We start from the raw sequence: 14,632 nt of genomic DNA, 5'->3' as shown, positions 1-14,632 counted from the left end.
TCAAAATCCTATTTGATGTTCTTCATAATGAAAAAATTGCAATTTTAATATTAGTTTTTCTATTCTTACACGAGTTTTAGAGGCCCCACTCACCCGAAACGGAAACAGATTTTCTGGGCGTACTTCCATTCTCCCAAGTCAAGCAAAAACAGTTCAGTACCGCTCGACTTCCATCTCAGATCTGTTCTTCGAAAGTTTGGCCGCCAAATTCCGCCAAATTCACTGAGGTAACTCCGTTCCTTTCCTCCATTAATCCTCGATCCGTTGTATACTGTACAAGTGTACAACTATGCCAGTTAATTAGTAGTTGTGGTTGTTATGGCATTTTGTGGAACTCTTTTGCCGTGATTCGGTGCAGAGTTCACTTTCGTTACGTTCTTCTTTCCAATGTCTGAATTCAGCTTGTTTCTCTCTGTTTCTGTGGGCAAAATGCACTATATATATGTAATATGTATGAGGAGTAGAAATTGATGCAGTCTACCTGTGGACTTGCAGGCTAAAGCTTCCGATTCAGTACTGAGAACTAGAGCTAATAGCCTCGTCAATGGCGGCAAGGAAGCCTGGTTTGATTGCTCTCTTTGATGTCGATGGTACACTCACTGCGCCCCGGAAGGTATGAATGATCTCCCTACAGCTTCACTTTGATAGTCATTGACTCTCATATCCTTGAATGCGTTACAATACTGAATTATAGATTATACGGAGTACATGTTCATTTGAACTCGTAGATTTTTTACCCTGTTGTTTATAATTTTTTTTTAAAAAATATGTCCTGCAAGTTTAGTGGAGAGTGAAAATTGTTTGGAGATACCCTGGCAATTACATGTATGTAATACTCCCTCTGTCCCATTTTATCTGTCCTACTTACTATTCATTGGTCAAAACAACTCTTTCTTCTTTGTTTGTTTTCTTTAGTATTTTTTACTTATTTTTAAATTTGATTTTTTGTGTTTAATAGTACTTTTAGTGTAGTTTCTAAATATATAAATTTTGTATATTAATACAAAAATTAATATTATGAAAAATTGGATTAAAAATAACTTCAGTCAAGCCTCGTTAACCGAACCCGACACATAAAATGGGACGGAGGGAGTAGTTCTTTTTGTTGTTGTTGTTGTTTTTTTTTTTTATATTTAAAGTATTTGGATCTGACATTTGGTAATTTCAGGTGGTTACTCCAAAAATGTTAGAGTTCATGCGGGAGCTGAGAAAGGCACTTATTTTTCTCTGGAAAGGCCTTTTGATTTGTTTATTTGCTTATGTAAAATGATGCTGGCTTAAAGCAATTGTCTGTTTGTAGGTGGTCACAGTTGGTGTTGTTGGAGGATCTGACCTCATTAAGATATCAGAACAGCTTGGGAGTTCTGGTTAGCATCAATTTAAATCTTTTTGATATACGGGAATTTTGCTTTTCATCTCTTTGATGGGGTTTGTCAAATTGATGTTATGATTAATAGGCCTAGAATTCTCCACTAAAGACTTCTAAATCAATTTGTGTGATGCAGTTATAAATGATTATGATTATGTTTTCTCTGAGAATGGACTTGTAGCACATCATGATGGGAAGCTCATTGGCACTCAGGTATTGTTAGATCTCTCTCTCTCTCTCAGAGTTGTTTGGAATAATAATTTTTAGTTTAATATTTTGCAAGGCAACAAAATCTTGGTCTATTGTTGCTTCTTCTGTTGAATGCATCAAACTTTTTACCAAAAGGCTGTCTCATGTATTTTTCTTTGTTTTAAATTGCTGGTGATCTGATGTCACTCGCTGCTAGCTCTTAGTTTGTAGTTTGTGTCCTAAATTATATTCTGCAACTCAATCACGTAAAATGACTCTGGTTCAAACTTCAAAGTATAAACATTGACAAGCTAGTGACAAGGTATCATTCAAGATGAAAGACCAGTAAAGGATATTTCATAAAGTGCTATCATATGTTCATAATCACCTTAATCAGCTACAAGCTTGCAGCAACAATAATGTAAAATCAGACGTGTGAGCTTAGTTTTGAAACTTTATTTTGCCTAGTTTTGCTTGGTGTTTCAAGGGATCAAGGCATGAAACTCAATGTGCTACACTATACTCTGTATCTCATAAATAGTTTCTTTGAGTTTGATATTGGTTGATTTAAAAATTTTCTCGTTTCTCACTTTCCATCCTAATTGATTTGATTCCACATGCACAGAGCTTGAAGTCCTTTCTTGGAGATGAAAAACTCAAGGTTAGTACTTGTCCAGTTGTTCCAATAACTTCAATGGCTTAAAAACTACATAAATGGATGAAAAAATAACCCCCCAAAAAAGCACTTAACATGTGTTTTCTCTTTTCATGAATGCACTAGTAAAACACGGATTTAGGAATCCCTTCATTATGCTGTGGCCTTATACTCCCTGTCAATGCAGCAGCAAAATGTGTAGTATATTTCTTATTGTTGAGATTATTATAATTATTATGTGTTAGGCAGCAGTAAAATAAACAATAGCAAAGTTAGGCAGTAAAGTTAACAGCAGCAAAGTTAGGCAGCAGAAATGTTAGGTAGCAGAAATGTTAGGCAGCAGTAAATAGTGCAGAATTTCAGGAAACTTGTCTATTTTCTCATGTATATATAGATGTATCAGCTAGCTAATGAAGATATAACACAGATTTGTTATTTCAGAACTCAGAAACATCTGTTTTCCATCATTTTTCAGTTCTGGTCAGTAAATACTAGCCTCTAATTTTCTGTGTTAAACCTCTATTTTGTCATGGTATCAGAGCCAAAATCCTGAGATAATCTTTGTGTCTTGTTCCTTGTCTTGCTCCAAGATCATAGTATTCTTGTTCTTGTATCACTTGTATCTTGCTATCATAGTTTCTTGGACCTATTCTCTTAGTTCTTGCTTCTGTTTTCTTGGATCTATTCTTGTTTTCTGATTGAATCATGTCTTTGGAAAGATCAGAAATTTTTTTTGTTCGATTTAATGGCAAAAATTATTCTGCCTGGGCATTCCCATTTGAGCTCTTTGTCAAGGGAAAGGAACTATGGAGTCATATCAGTGATTCTGCACCTGACAAAGAAAAGGAGAAGGAGAAATATGCAAAATGGGAGGTAAAGGATGCTCAGATTATGTCCTGGATTCTTGGAAGTGTGGAACCCTCCATACTTCTCAGTCTCAAGCCTTATAAGACCTTTAGAGGAATGTGGGATTACTTGAAGAACGTCTACAACCAAAGCAACTCAGCACGAAGGTTTCAATTGGAGCTTGAGTTGAGCCAACTCAGTCAAGGGAGTATGTCAATCCAAGAGTTTTATTCTTCATTTGAAACTCTTTGGACTGAATACACTGATATTGTGTATGCAAATGTTCCTTCTGAAGGACTAGTTGCTGTACAAAATATCCATGAAACCAGCAAGCGTGATCAATTTTTAATGAAGTTAAGGGGGGAGTTTGAAACAATCAGGTCTAACCTGATGAATAGACAGTTAGTTCCTTCAATGAATATTTGTGTAGGAGAGCTTCTCAGGGAAGAACAACGGCTCACTACACTGGCTGTCTTGGAGCAGAAAGCTCAAAATTCTGCTCCAATTCCTGTTGCCTACGCTGCCCAAAGGAGATCTAACGGAGGCAGAGATATGACTAATGTCCAGTGTTATAGTTGCAAGAATTTTGGTCACTTTGCCAATAATTGTACTAAAAAATTCTGCAATTATTGTAAGAAAGCAGGGCATATCATCAAAGAGTGTTCCATTCGGCCTCCGAAGAAACATGAAACTGCCTACAATGTCTCGGTTGGTCCCTCTAGTGTCTCCAATGCTGGTCAGTCTACGATTACCCCTGAAATGGTCCAACAAATGATAGTTTCTGCCCTATCAGCCTTTGGTTTTTCAGGTAACAATACTTCTGATTCTAAGCCTTGGTATTTTGATTCTGGTGCTTCCCATCACATGACCAACACTGCCTTGCCTTTAAAAAATGTTCAAAAGTATAGTGGAGATCTTCAGATTCATACAGCAGATGGAAATTCCTTACCTATCACAGCCGTTGGTGATATTTCAGCTTCTTTAAATAATGTTTTTGTGTCTCCTAAGTTGTCTACTAATCTTATATCTGTCGGACAATTAGTTGACAGTAACTGTACCGTTCAATTTTCAAAATCTGGTTGTTTTGTGCAGGATCAAGTGTCCGGGAAAATGATCGCGAAGGGGCCTAAAGTGGGACGTCTTTTTCCCTTGTTTTTGTCTCCTCCTCCAGTGTCAAATTATGTTGCTTGTAATGCTGTCCAAAGTAATAATCAGGTGTGGCATAGACGTTTAGGACATCCTAATTCTCATGTACTTCGAATCTTGCTTAAATCTGGTTTACTTGGGAATAAAAATTTTTCTTCTAATAATGATGTTGTTGATTGTGCATCCTGTAAACTTGGCAAAAGCAAAACTCTTCCTTTTCCATTGCATCAAACCCATACCACCAAACCTTTTGAACTCGTGCATACTGATGTATGGGGTATTGCACCTGTAATCTCTCATGAACATTACAAATACTTTGTTACATTTATTGATGATTTCACTCGTTTTACTTGGGTATATTTTCTTAGGACTAAGAGTGAGGTTTTCTCTGTGTTCAAGGTCTTTCTTGCTTTAATTGAAAGACAGTTTTCTGCTAAAATCAGAATCTTGCGATCTGATTCAGGAGGGGAATATATGTCAAATGAGTTTCAATTCTTTCTTCAAAGTCATGGGATCATTTCTCAGCGTTCTTGTCCTTTCACTCCACAACAAAATGGTGTGGCTGAAAGAAAGAACCGTCATCTTCTTGATGTTGTTAGAACTCTTCTAATTGAGTCTTGTGTTCCTTCTAAATTTTGGTGTGAAGCTTTAGCTACTGCAGTTTATTTAATTAATAGATTACCATCTCCCAACTTGAACAATAATTCCCCTTATTTTTATTTATTTGGGCATGCACCAAATTATTCCAATCTGCATGTTTTTGGATGTGTTTGTTTTGTGCACCTTCCTGCACATGAGAGGAATAAACTTACTGCTCAATCTGTTAAGTGTGCTTTCTTAGGTTATGCTGGAACCCAAAAAGGATTTCTTTGCTATGATCCTCATGCCAGTCGAACTCGTGTCTCTAGGAATGTCATTTTTTTTGAACACCAGTCCTTTTTTAGCACCACACAGACTTCAGAACTCCCTTCTCTATCTACTTTACCGTATTTCTCTGCATCACCAACACCTGTACATCGGTTTAAACCTGGTTGTGTCTATCATAGACGCACCCCTCCTGCTTCTGATCCTCCTACAGGTCTCACTATGGCTTCTTCGCATCAACCTGCGACAACTGATTCTGTTCCACCAAGTNCTTGGGAATAAAAAATTTTCTTCTAATAATGATGTTGTTGATTGTGCATCCTGTAAACTTGGCAAAAGCAAAACTCTTCCTTTTCCATTGCATCAAACCCATACCACCAAACCTTTTGAACTCGTGCATACTGATGTATGGGGTATTGCACCTGTAATCTCTCATGAACATTACAAATACTTTGTTACATTTATTGATGATTTCACTCGTTTTACTTGGGTATATTTTCTTAGGACTAAGAGTGAGGTTTTCTCTGTGTTCAAGGTCTTTCTTGCTTTAATTGAAAGACAGTTTTCTGCTAAAATCAGAATCTTGCGATCTGATTCAGGAGGGGAATATATGTCAAATGAGTTTCAATTCTTTCTTCAAAGTCATGGGATCATTTCTCAGCGTTCTTGTCCTTTCACTCCACAACAAAATGGTGTGGCTGAAAGAAAGAACCGTCATCTTCTTGATGTTGTTAGAACTCTTCTAATTGAGTCTTGTGTTCCTTCTAAATTTTGGTGTGAAGCTTTAGCTACTGCAGTTTATTTAATTAATAGATTACCATCTCCCAACTTGAACAATAATTCCCCTTATTTTTATTTATTTGGGCATGCACCAAATTATTCCAATCTGCATGTTTTTGGATGTGTTTGTTTTGTGCACCTTCCTGCACATGAGAGGAATAAACTTACTGCTCAATCTGTTAAGTGTGCTTTCTTAGGTTATGCTGGAACCCAAAAAGGATTTCTTTGCTATGATCCTCATGCCAGTCGAACTCGTGTCTCTAGGAATGTCATTTTTTTTGAACACCAGTCCTTTTTTAGCACCACACAGACTTCAGAACTCCCTTCTCTATCTACTTTACCGTATTTCTCTGCATCACCAACACCTGTACATCGGTTTAAACCTGGTTGTGTCTATCATAGACGCACCCCTCCTGCTTCTGATCCTCCTACAGGTCTCACTATGGCTTCTTCGCATCAACCTGCGACAACTGATTCTGTTCCACCAAGTTCTTCGCATCAACCTGCGACAACTGATTCTGTTCCACCAAGTTCCACGCATCAACCTGCGACAACTGATTCTGTTCCACCAAGTTCCAGTAATCCCACTCCTCTTCGTAGAAGCTCTAGACCTCACAAACCAGTTGAAAGGTATGGTTTTTCAACCCCTGTGGCTATGTCTACTGTGTTATCTTCTATCTCTATCCCCACTTGTTATAAAAAGGCAATGGAACATAAGTGTTGGCAACAAGCAATGGAAGAAGAACTTCAAGCACTTGAAGAAAATCATACTTGGGACATTGTTTCGTGTCCCCAAAATGTTAAGCCCATTGGTAGCAAGTGGGTTTATACTGTGAAACTCAAGTCTGATGGCTCCTTGGATAGATATAAAGCTCGATTGGTTGCTCTTGGGAATAAACAAGAATATGGTCTCGACTACGAAGAAACATTTGCACCAGTTGCTAAGATGACCACAGTGAGAACCATACTTGCTATTGCTTCCTCTCAATCTTGGGTTTTACATCAGATGGATGTAAAAAATGCCTTCTTAAATGGGGATCTTAAGGAAGAGATCTACATGAAGCTTCCACCTAGTATGCCAATGATAGCTCCACATGAGGTTTGCAAGTTAAGACGTTCCTTGTATGGTTTAAAACAGGCACCTAGGGCCTGGTTTGAGAAGTTTCGCAACACTCCTCTCACCTTTTCCTTCACACAGAGTCAATATGATTCCTCACTCTTCTTTCACAAGACAACCACTGGTATGGTCTTTCTCTTAGTATATGTTGATGATATTATCATCACTGGTAATGATAATGGGCTGATTACTAAGCTTCAAAATATGTTGTCCGGTACATTTAAAATGAAAGATCTTGGGCATCTAACATATTTTTTAGGGCTGGAAGTTCATTATGAAGATCATGGTTTCCTCCTAAACCAACATAAATACATTCAAGATCTCATTCGGATGGCTGGTTTACAGGATGCTACTGCTGTTGATACACCAATGGAGGTCAATGTGAAATACCGGAAAGATGAGGGCGAACCTTTGCCCGATCCTTTTTTGTATAGGCAACTTGTTGGTAGTCTTATCTACCTAACAATTACAAGGCCCGATATCTCCTATGCTGTTCATATCGTCAGTAAATTCATGCACTCACCTCGACATCTCCATCTTGCGGCAGTTCGTCGCATAGTTCGATATCTAATTGGGTCACCTACTCGTGGGTTGTTTTTTCCCAAACAATCAGCCCTTCATTTGACAGCTTATAGTGATGCAGATTGGGCTGGCTGTCCAGATACTAGGAAATCTATCACAGGATGGTGCGTTTTTCTTGGGGATGCCTTGATTTCTTGGAAGTGTAAGAAGCAAGAGAGTGTCTCTAAATCCTCTACAGAGGCCGAGTATAGAGCTATGTCTGCTGCGTGTTCAGAGATTGTGTGGTTACGTGGTCTTCTTTCTGAACTTGGATTTCCTTCAAGTGATCCTACTCCACTTCATGGTGATAATACCAGTGCTATTCAAATTGCTGCAAATCCAGTGTATCATGAACGCACAAAGCACATTGAAGTCGACTGTCATTACATCCGGGAGGCGTTTACTCGAGGTGTTATCACTCTACCTCATCTTACTACTGATCTTCAAGTAGCTGATGTTTTTACAAAGGCTCTAACACGCCAAAGACACAAGTTTCTCAATAGCAAATTGATGTTGATAGACTTACCTTCATCAATTTGAGGGGGGATGTCAATGCAGCAGCAAAATGTGTAGTATATTTCTGATTGTTGAGATTATTATAATTATTATGTGTTAGGCAGCAGTAAAATAAACAGTAGCAAAGTTAGGCAGTAAAGTTAACAGCAGCAAAGTTAGGCAGCAGAAATGTTAGGTAGCAGAAATGTTAGGCAGCAGTAAATAGTGCAGAATTTCAGGAAACTTGTCTATTTTCTCATGTATATATAGATGTATCAGCTAGCTAATGAAGATATAACACAGATTTGTTATTTCAGAACTCAGAAACATCTGTTTTCCATCATTTTTCAGTTCTGGTCAGTAAATACTAGCCTCTAATTTTCTGTGTTAAACCTCTATTTTGTCATGGTATCAGAGCCAAAATCCTGAGATAATCTTTGTGTCTTGTTCCTTGTCTTGCTCCAAGATCATAGTATTCTTGTTCTTGTATCACTTGTATCTTGCTATCATAGTTTCTTGGACCTATTCTCTTAGTTCTTGGTTCTGTTTTCTTGGATCTATTCTTGTTTTCTGATTGAATCATGTCTTTGGAAAGATCAGAAAATTTTTTTGTTCGATTTAATGGCAAAAATTATTCTGCCTGGGCATTCCCATTTGAGCTCTTTGTCAAGGGAAAGGAACTATGGAGTCATATCAGTGATTCTGCACCTGACAAAGAAAAGGAGAAGGAGAAATATGCAAAATGGGAGGTAAAGGATGCTCAGATTATGTCCTGGATTCTTGGAAGTGTGGAACCCTCCATACTTCTCAGTCTCAAGCCTTATAAGACCTCTAGAGGAATGTGGGATTACTTGAAGAACGTCTACAACCAAAGCAACTCAGCACGAAGGTTTCAATTGGAGCTTGAGTTGAGCCAACTCAGTCAAGGGAGTATGTCAATCCAAGAGTTTTATTCTTCATTTGAAACTCTTTGGACTGAATACACTGATATTGTGTATGCAAATGTTCCTTCTGAAGGACTAGTTGCTGTACAAAATATCCATGAAACCAGCAAGCGTGATCAGTTTTTAATGAAGTTAAGGGGGGAGTTTGAAACAATCAGGTCTAACCTGATGAATAGACAGTTAGTTCCTTCAATGAATATTTGTGTAGGAGAGCTTCTCAGGGAAGAACAACGGCTCACTACACTGGCTGTCTTGGAGCAGAAAGCTCAAAATTCTGCTCCAATTCCTGTTGCCTACGCTGCCCAAAGGAGATCTAACGGAGGCAGAGATATGACTAATGTCCAGTGTTATAGTTGCAAGAATTTTGGTCACTTTGCCAATAATTGTACTAAAAAATTCTGCAATTATTGTAAGAAAGCAGGGCATATCATCAAAGAGTGTTCCATTCGGCCTCCGAAGAAACATGAAACTGCCTACAATGTCTCGGTTGGTCCCTCTAGTGTCTCCAATGCTGGTCAGTCTACGATTACCCCTGAAATGGTCCAACAAATGATAGTTTCTGCCCTATCAGCCTTTGGTTTTTCAGGTAACAATACTTCTGATTCTAAGCCTTGGTATTTTGATTCTGGTGCTTCCCATCACATGACCAACACTGCCTTGCCTTTAAAAAATGTTCAAAAGTATAGTGGAGATCTTCAGATTCATACAGCAGATGGAAATTCCTTACCTATCACAGCCGTTGGTGATATTTCAGCTTCTTTAAATAATGTTTTTGTGTCTCCTAAGTTGTCTACTAATCTTATATCTGTCGGACAATTAGTTGACAGTAACTGCACCGTTCAATTTTCAAAATCTGGTTGTTTTGTGCAGGATCAAGTGTCCGGGAAAATGATCGCGAAGGGGCCTAAAGTGGGACGTCTTTTTCCCTTGTTTTTGTCTCCTCCTCCAGTGTCAAATTATGTTGCTTGTAATGCTGTCCAAAGTAATAATCAGGTGTGGCATAGACGTTTAGGACATCCTAATTCTCATGTACTTCGAATCTTGCTTAAATCTGGTTTACTTGGGAATAAAAATTTTTCTTCTAATAATGATGTTGTTGATTGTGCATCCTGTAAACTTGGCAAAAGCAAAACTCTTCCTTTTCCATTGCATCAAACCCATACCACCAAACCTTTTGAACTCGTGCATACTGATGTATGGGGTATTGCACCTGTAATCTCTCATGAACATTACAAATACTTTGTTACATTTATTGATGATTTCACTCGTTTTACTTGGGTATATTTTCTTAGGACTAAGAGTGAGGTTTTCTCTGTGTTCAAGGTCTTTCTTGCTTTAATTGAAACACAGTTTTCTGCTAAAATCAGAATCTTGCGATCTGATTCGGGAGGGGAATATATGTCAAATGAGTTTCAATTCTTTCTTCAAAGTCATGGGATCATTTCTCAGCGTTCTTGTCCTTTCACTCCACAACAAAATGGTGTGGCTGAAAGAAAGAACCGTCATCTTCTTGATGTTGTTAGAACTCTTCTAATTGAGTCTTGTGTTCCTTCTAAATTTTGGTGTGAAGCTTTAGCTACTGCAGTTTATTTAATTAATAGATTACCATCTCCCAACTTGAACAATAATTCCCCTTATTTTTATTTATTTGGGCATGCACCAAATTATTCCAATCTGCATGTTTTTGGATGTGTTTGTTTTGTGCACCTTCCTGCACATGAGAGGAATAAACTTACTGCTCAATCTGTTAAGTGTGCTTTCTTAGGTTATGCTGGAACCCAAAAAGGATTTCTTTGCTATGATCCTCATGCCCGTCGAACTCGTGTCTCTAGGAATGTCATTTTTTTTGAACACCAGTCCTTTTTTAGCACCACACAGACTTCAGAACTTCCTTCTCTATCTACTTTACCGTATTTCTCTGCATCACCAACACCTGTACATCGGTTTAAACCTGGTTGTGTCTATCATAGACGCACCCCTCCTGCTTCTGATCCTCCTACAGGTCTCACTATGGCTTCTTCGCATCAACCTGCGACAACTGATTCTGTTCCACCAAGTTCCAGTAATCCCACTCCTCTTCGTAGAAGCTCTAGACCTCACAAACCAGTTGAAAGGTATGGTTTTTCAACCCCTGTGGCTATGTCTACTGTGTTATCTTCTATCTCTATCCCCACTTGTTATAAAAAGGCAATGGAACATAAGTGTTGGCAACAAGCAATGGAAGAAGAACTTCAAGCACTTGAAGAAAATCATACTTGGGACATTGTTTCGTGTCCCCAAAATGTTAAGCCCATTGGTAGCAAGTGGGTTTATACTGTGAAACTCAAGTCTGATGGCTCCTTGGATAGATATAAAGCTCGATTGGTTGCTCTTGGGAATAAACAAGAATATGGTCTCGACTACGAAGAAACATTTGCACCAGTTGCTAAGATGACCACAGTGAGAACCATACTTGCTATTGCTTCCTCTCAATCTTGGGTTTTACATCAGATGGATGTAAAAAATGCCTTCTTAAATGGGGATCTTAAGGAAGAGATCTACATGAAGCTTCCACCTGGTATGCCAATGATAGCTCCACATGAGGTTTGCAAGTTAAGACGTTCCTTGTATGGTTTAAAACAGGCACCTAGGGCCTGGTTTGAGAAGTTTCGCGACACTCTTCTCACCTTTTCCTTCACACAGAGTCAATATGATTCCTCACTCTTCTTTCACAAGACAACCACTGGTATGGTCTTTCTCTTAGTATATGTTGATGATATTATCATCACTGGTAATGATAATGGGCTGATTACTAAGCTTCAAAATATGTTGTCCGGTACATTTAAAATGAAAGATCTTGGGCATCTAACATATTTTTTAGGGCTGGAAGTTCACTATGAAGATCATGGTTTCCTCCTAAACCAACATAAATACATTCAAGATCTCATTCGGATGGCTGGTTTACAGGATGCTACTGCTGTTGATACACCAATGGAGGTCAATGTGAAATACCGGAAAGATGAGGGCGAACCTTTGCCCGATCCTTTTTTGTATAGGCAACTTGTTGGTAGTCTTATCTACCTAACAATTACAAGGCCCGATATCTCCTATGCTGTTCATATCGTCAGTAAATTCATGCACTCACCTCGACATCTCCATCTTGCGGCAGTTCGTCGCATAGTTCGATATCTAATTGGGTCACCTACTCGTGGGTTGTTTTTTCCCAAACAATCAGCTCTTCATTTGACAGCTTATAGTGATGCAGATTGGGCTGGCTGTCCAGATACTAGGAAATCTATCACAGGATGGTGCGTTTTTCTTGGGGATGCCTTGATTTCTTGGAAGTGTAAGAAGCAAGAGAGTGTCTCTAAATCCTCTACAGAGGCCGAGTATAGAGCTATGTCTGCTGCGTGTTCAGAGATTGTGTGGTTACGTGGTCTTCTTTCTGAACTTGGATTTCCTTCAAGTGATCCTACTCCACTTCATGGTGATAATACCAGTGCTATTCAAATTGCTGCAAATCCAGTGTATCATGAACGCACAAAGCACATTGAAGTCGACTGTCATTACATCCGGGAGGCGTTTACTCGAGGTGTTATCACTCTACCTCATCTTACTACTGATCTTCAAGTAGCTGATGTTTTTACAAAGGCTCTAACACGCCAAAGACACAAGTTTCTCAATAGCAAATTGATGTTGATAGACTTACCTTCATCAATTTGAGGGGGGATGTCAATGCAGCAGCAAAATGTGTAGTATATTTCTGATTGTTGAGATTATTATAATTATTATGTGTTAGGCAGCAGTAAAATAAACAGTAGCAAAGTTAGGCAGTAAAGTTAACAGCAGCAAAGTTAGGCAGCAGAAATGTTAGGTAGCAGAAATGTTAGGCAGCAGTAAATAGTGCAGAATTTCAGGAAACTTGTCTATTTTCTCATGTATATATAGATGTATCAGCTAGCTAATGAAGATATAACACAGATTTGTTATTTCAGAACTCAGAAACATCTGTTTTCCATCATTTTTCAGTTCTGGTCAGTAAATACTAGCCTCTAATTTTCTGTGTTAAACCTCTATTTTGTCACTCCCAACCATGATGCAGGAATTCATTAGTTTTACTCTCCACTACATTGCGGACCTGGATATCCCAATAAAAAGGTGATAGAAGAAATATGTGAATAACAATTTTACTCCTCTGGCAAGCTTCTGAAACCTTTATCCTTTTTCCTTTAGGGGAACATTCATTGAGTTCCGCAGTGGCATGCTTAATGTGTCACCAATTGGAAGGAATTGTAGTCAGGAAGAACGAGATGAGTTTGAAAGATATGACAAGGTACATGGACTTTATAAATTTGCTGGGCATACTAGTTCCAAATATGTTTGCTACAATAATTTTGGTATATTGTGATCATTCTAATTTGATTAATGGGTGACATACATTTAGGTTCACAAGATACGGGAAAAAATGGTTACAGTGCTTCGTGAAAAATTCGCACACCTTGATCTCACCTTTTCCATTGGTGGCCAGATCAGCTTTGATGTAAGTGCTTGTGATTGTTTTGCTTTTATGCTCAGTGGAAATTTATCAGTAAAATATTAAGTCGGGTGATTTCCAAAAATGTTTGTTGCAGGTTTTCCCTCGTGGCTGGGATAAGACGTATTGCTTGCAATACCTTGATGGTTTTAGTGAAATTCACTTTTTTGGTGACAAAACATACAAGGTAGCATTTTGCTTTCATTATTGTGCACCTAGAACCCTGCCATTATCCTCTGTGTTTGTTCTTTTATAAGCTAGACCCGTTTAGTAAACTGTTGGTTCGTTGCATTTATTTATTCTTTTCTTGGAAATTTGTTTTTCCCCATTTTATCACCACACTGACGAGGAGTTTCAATTTTGTGTTGAAATAGGGAGGAAATGACTTTGAGATTTTTGTGTCTGAGAAAACTGTTGGTCACACAGGTGAGCTTTATGCCTAATCCATTTTTATGTGCAAGCAAGTAGAATTTAGCTTTTAGATGCTTTCACTTCCAATTAAGCAATTACACCTAGAATACATTATTTCACTCGACTCAAAGGACACCCATACAAAATCTCTTACCTAGAGGCTAGAACAAGTCAATTATATGATTTTAGAACAAGCTTACAAGTGGAGAAACTGGACCTCTTTTTGTTGTGAAGTTTGGGTGCATTAAGTCTGCAGAAACTGGTATTAAACGACTGTTTCTTTGTTACCAGTGACTAGCCCAGAAGACACGGCCAAGCAGTGTACAGAGCTGTTCCTATGCTAGGAAAATGGAGGCCTCAGCAAATTCGTTCATCAGCAAGTGATTTGTAATAGGGAGAGAATGCTTGTAGCTATGTTGTATCCTTAAGCAAACTTTACTCATCATTTTATCATATTTTCAGTTAAGTAAAAAAAGCATTTCATTTTGTAATCGTAAAAAATATTTAGTTTTGTAATCTTCTCAATAAATTAAAAAGCATTTCGTTTTATGTCATCTTTTTAGTAAAAATATTTCATTTTATCATTTTTTTTCAGTGAAATACTACATAGTAGATAGTACGAAGTATAATTTATCCCTAATGGAACTCATCCATAGGGATACATGTCAATACAGATAGACTATAAATTTTGTGGGCCTTCGTGGGTCACCTACTTAAATTTGGAGGATGATGAATTGTTTAA

At 38.1% G+C, this 14,632-nt stretch overlaps 1 protein-coding gene across 2 annotated transcripts; it reads left to right on the top strand.

Moving 5' to 3' along the window:
* Nucleotides 1-92: 92 nt before the first annotated feature.
* Nucleotides 93-14,444, top strand: LOC116017723 (phosphomannomutase). 2 transcript variants are annotated; one of them, XM_031258350.1, is made up of 12 exons: nucleotides 93-227; nucleotides 496-613; nucleotides 1,169-1,213; nucleotides 1,301-1,367; nucleotides 1,506-1,582; nucleotides 2,184-2,219; nucleotides 13,048-13,103; nucleotides 13,179-13,278; nucleotides 13,390-13,485; nucleotides 13,577-13,666; nucleotides 13,854-13,905; nucleotides 14,182-14,444. In XM_031258350.1, exons 2-12 carry the CDS (start codon nucleotides 545-547, stop codon nucleotides 14,232-14,234), a joined length of 741 nt encoding a protein of 246 aa, XP_031114210.1. In that variant the 5' UTR covers nucleotides 93-227; nucleotides 496-544; the 3' UTR covers nucleotides 14,235-14,444. The 2 variants fall into 2 exon arrangements, with proteins under 2 accessions (XP_031114210.1, XP_031114211.1); XM_031258351.1 differs by lacking the exon at nucleotides 93-227 and adding an exon at nucleotides 312-389.
* The last annotated feature ends 188 nt before the right edge of the window (nucleotides 14,445-14,632 follow it).

The sequence above is a fragment of the Ipomoea triloba genome, chromosome 4 (genome assembly GCF_003576645.1).
Source record: "Ipomoea triloba cultivar NCNSP0323 chromosome 4, ASM357664v1".
NCBI lineage: Eukaryota > Viridiplantae > Streptophyta > Magnoliopsida > Solanales > Convolvulaceae > Ipomoea > Ipomoea triloba.
This window is presented reverse-complemented; position numbering and strand designations above follow the sequence as displayed.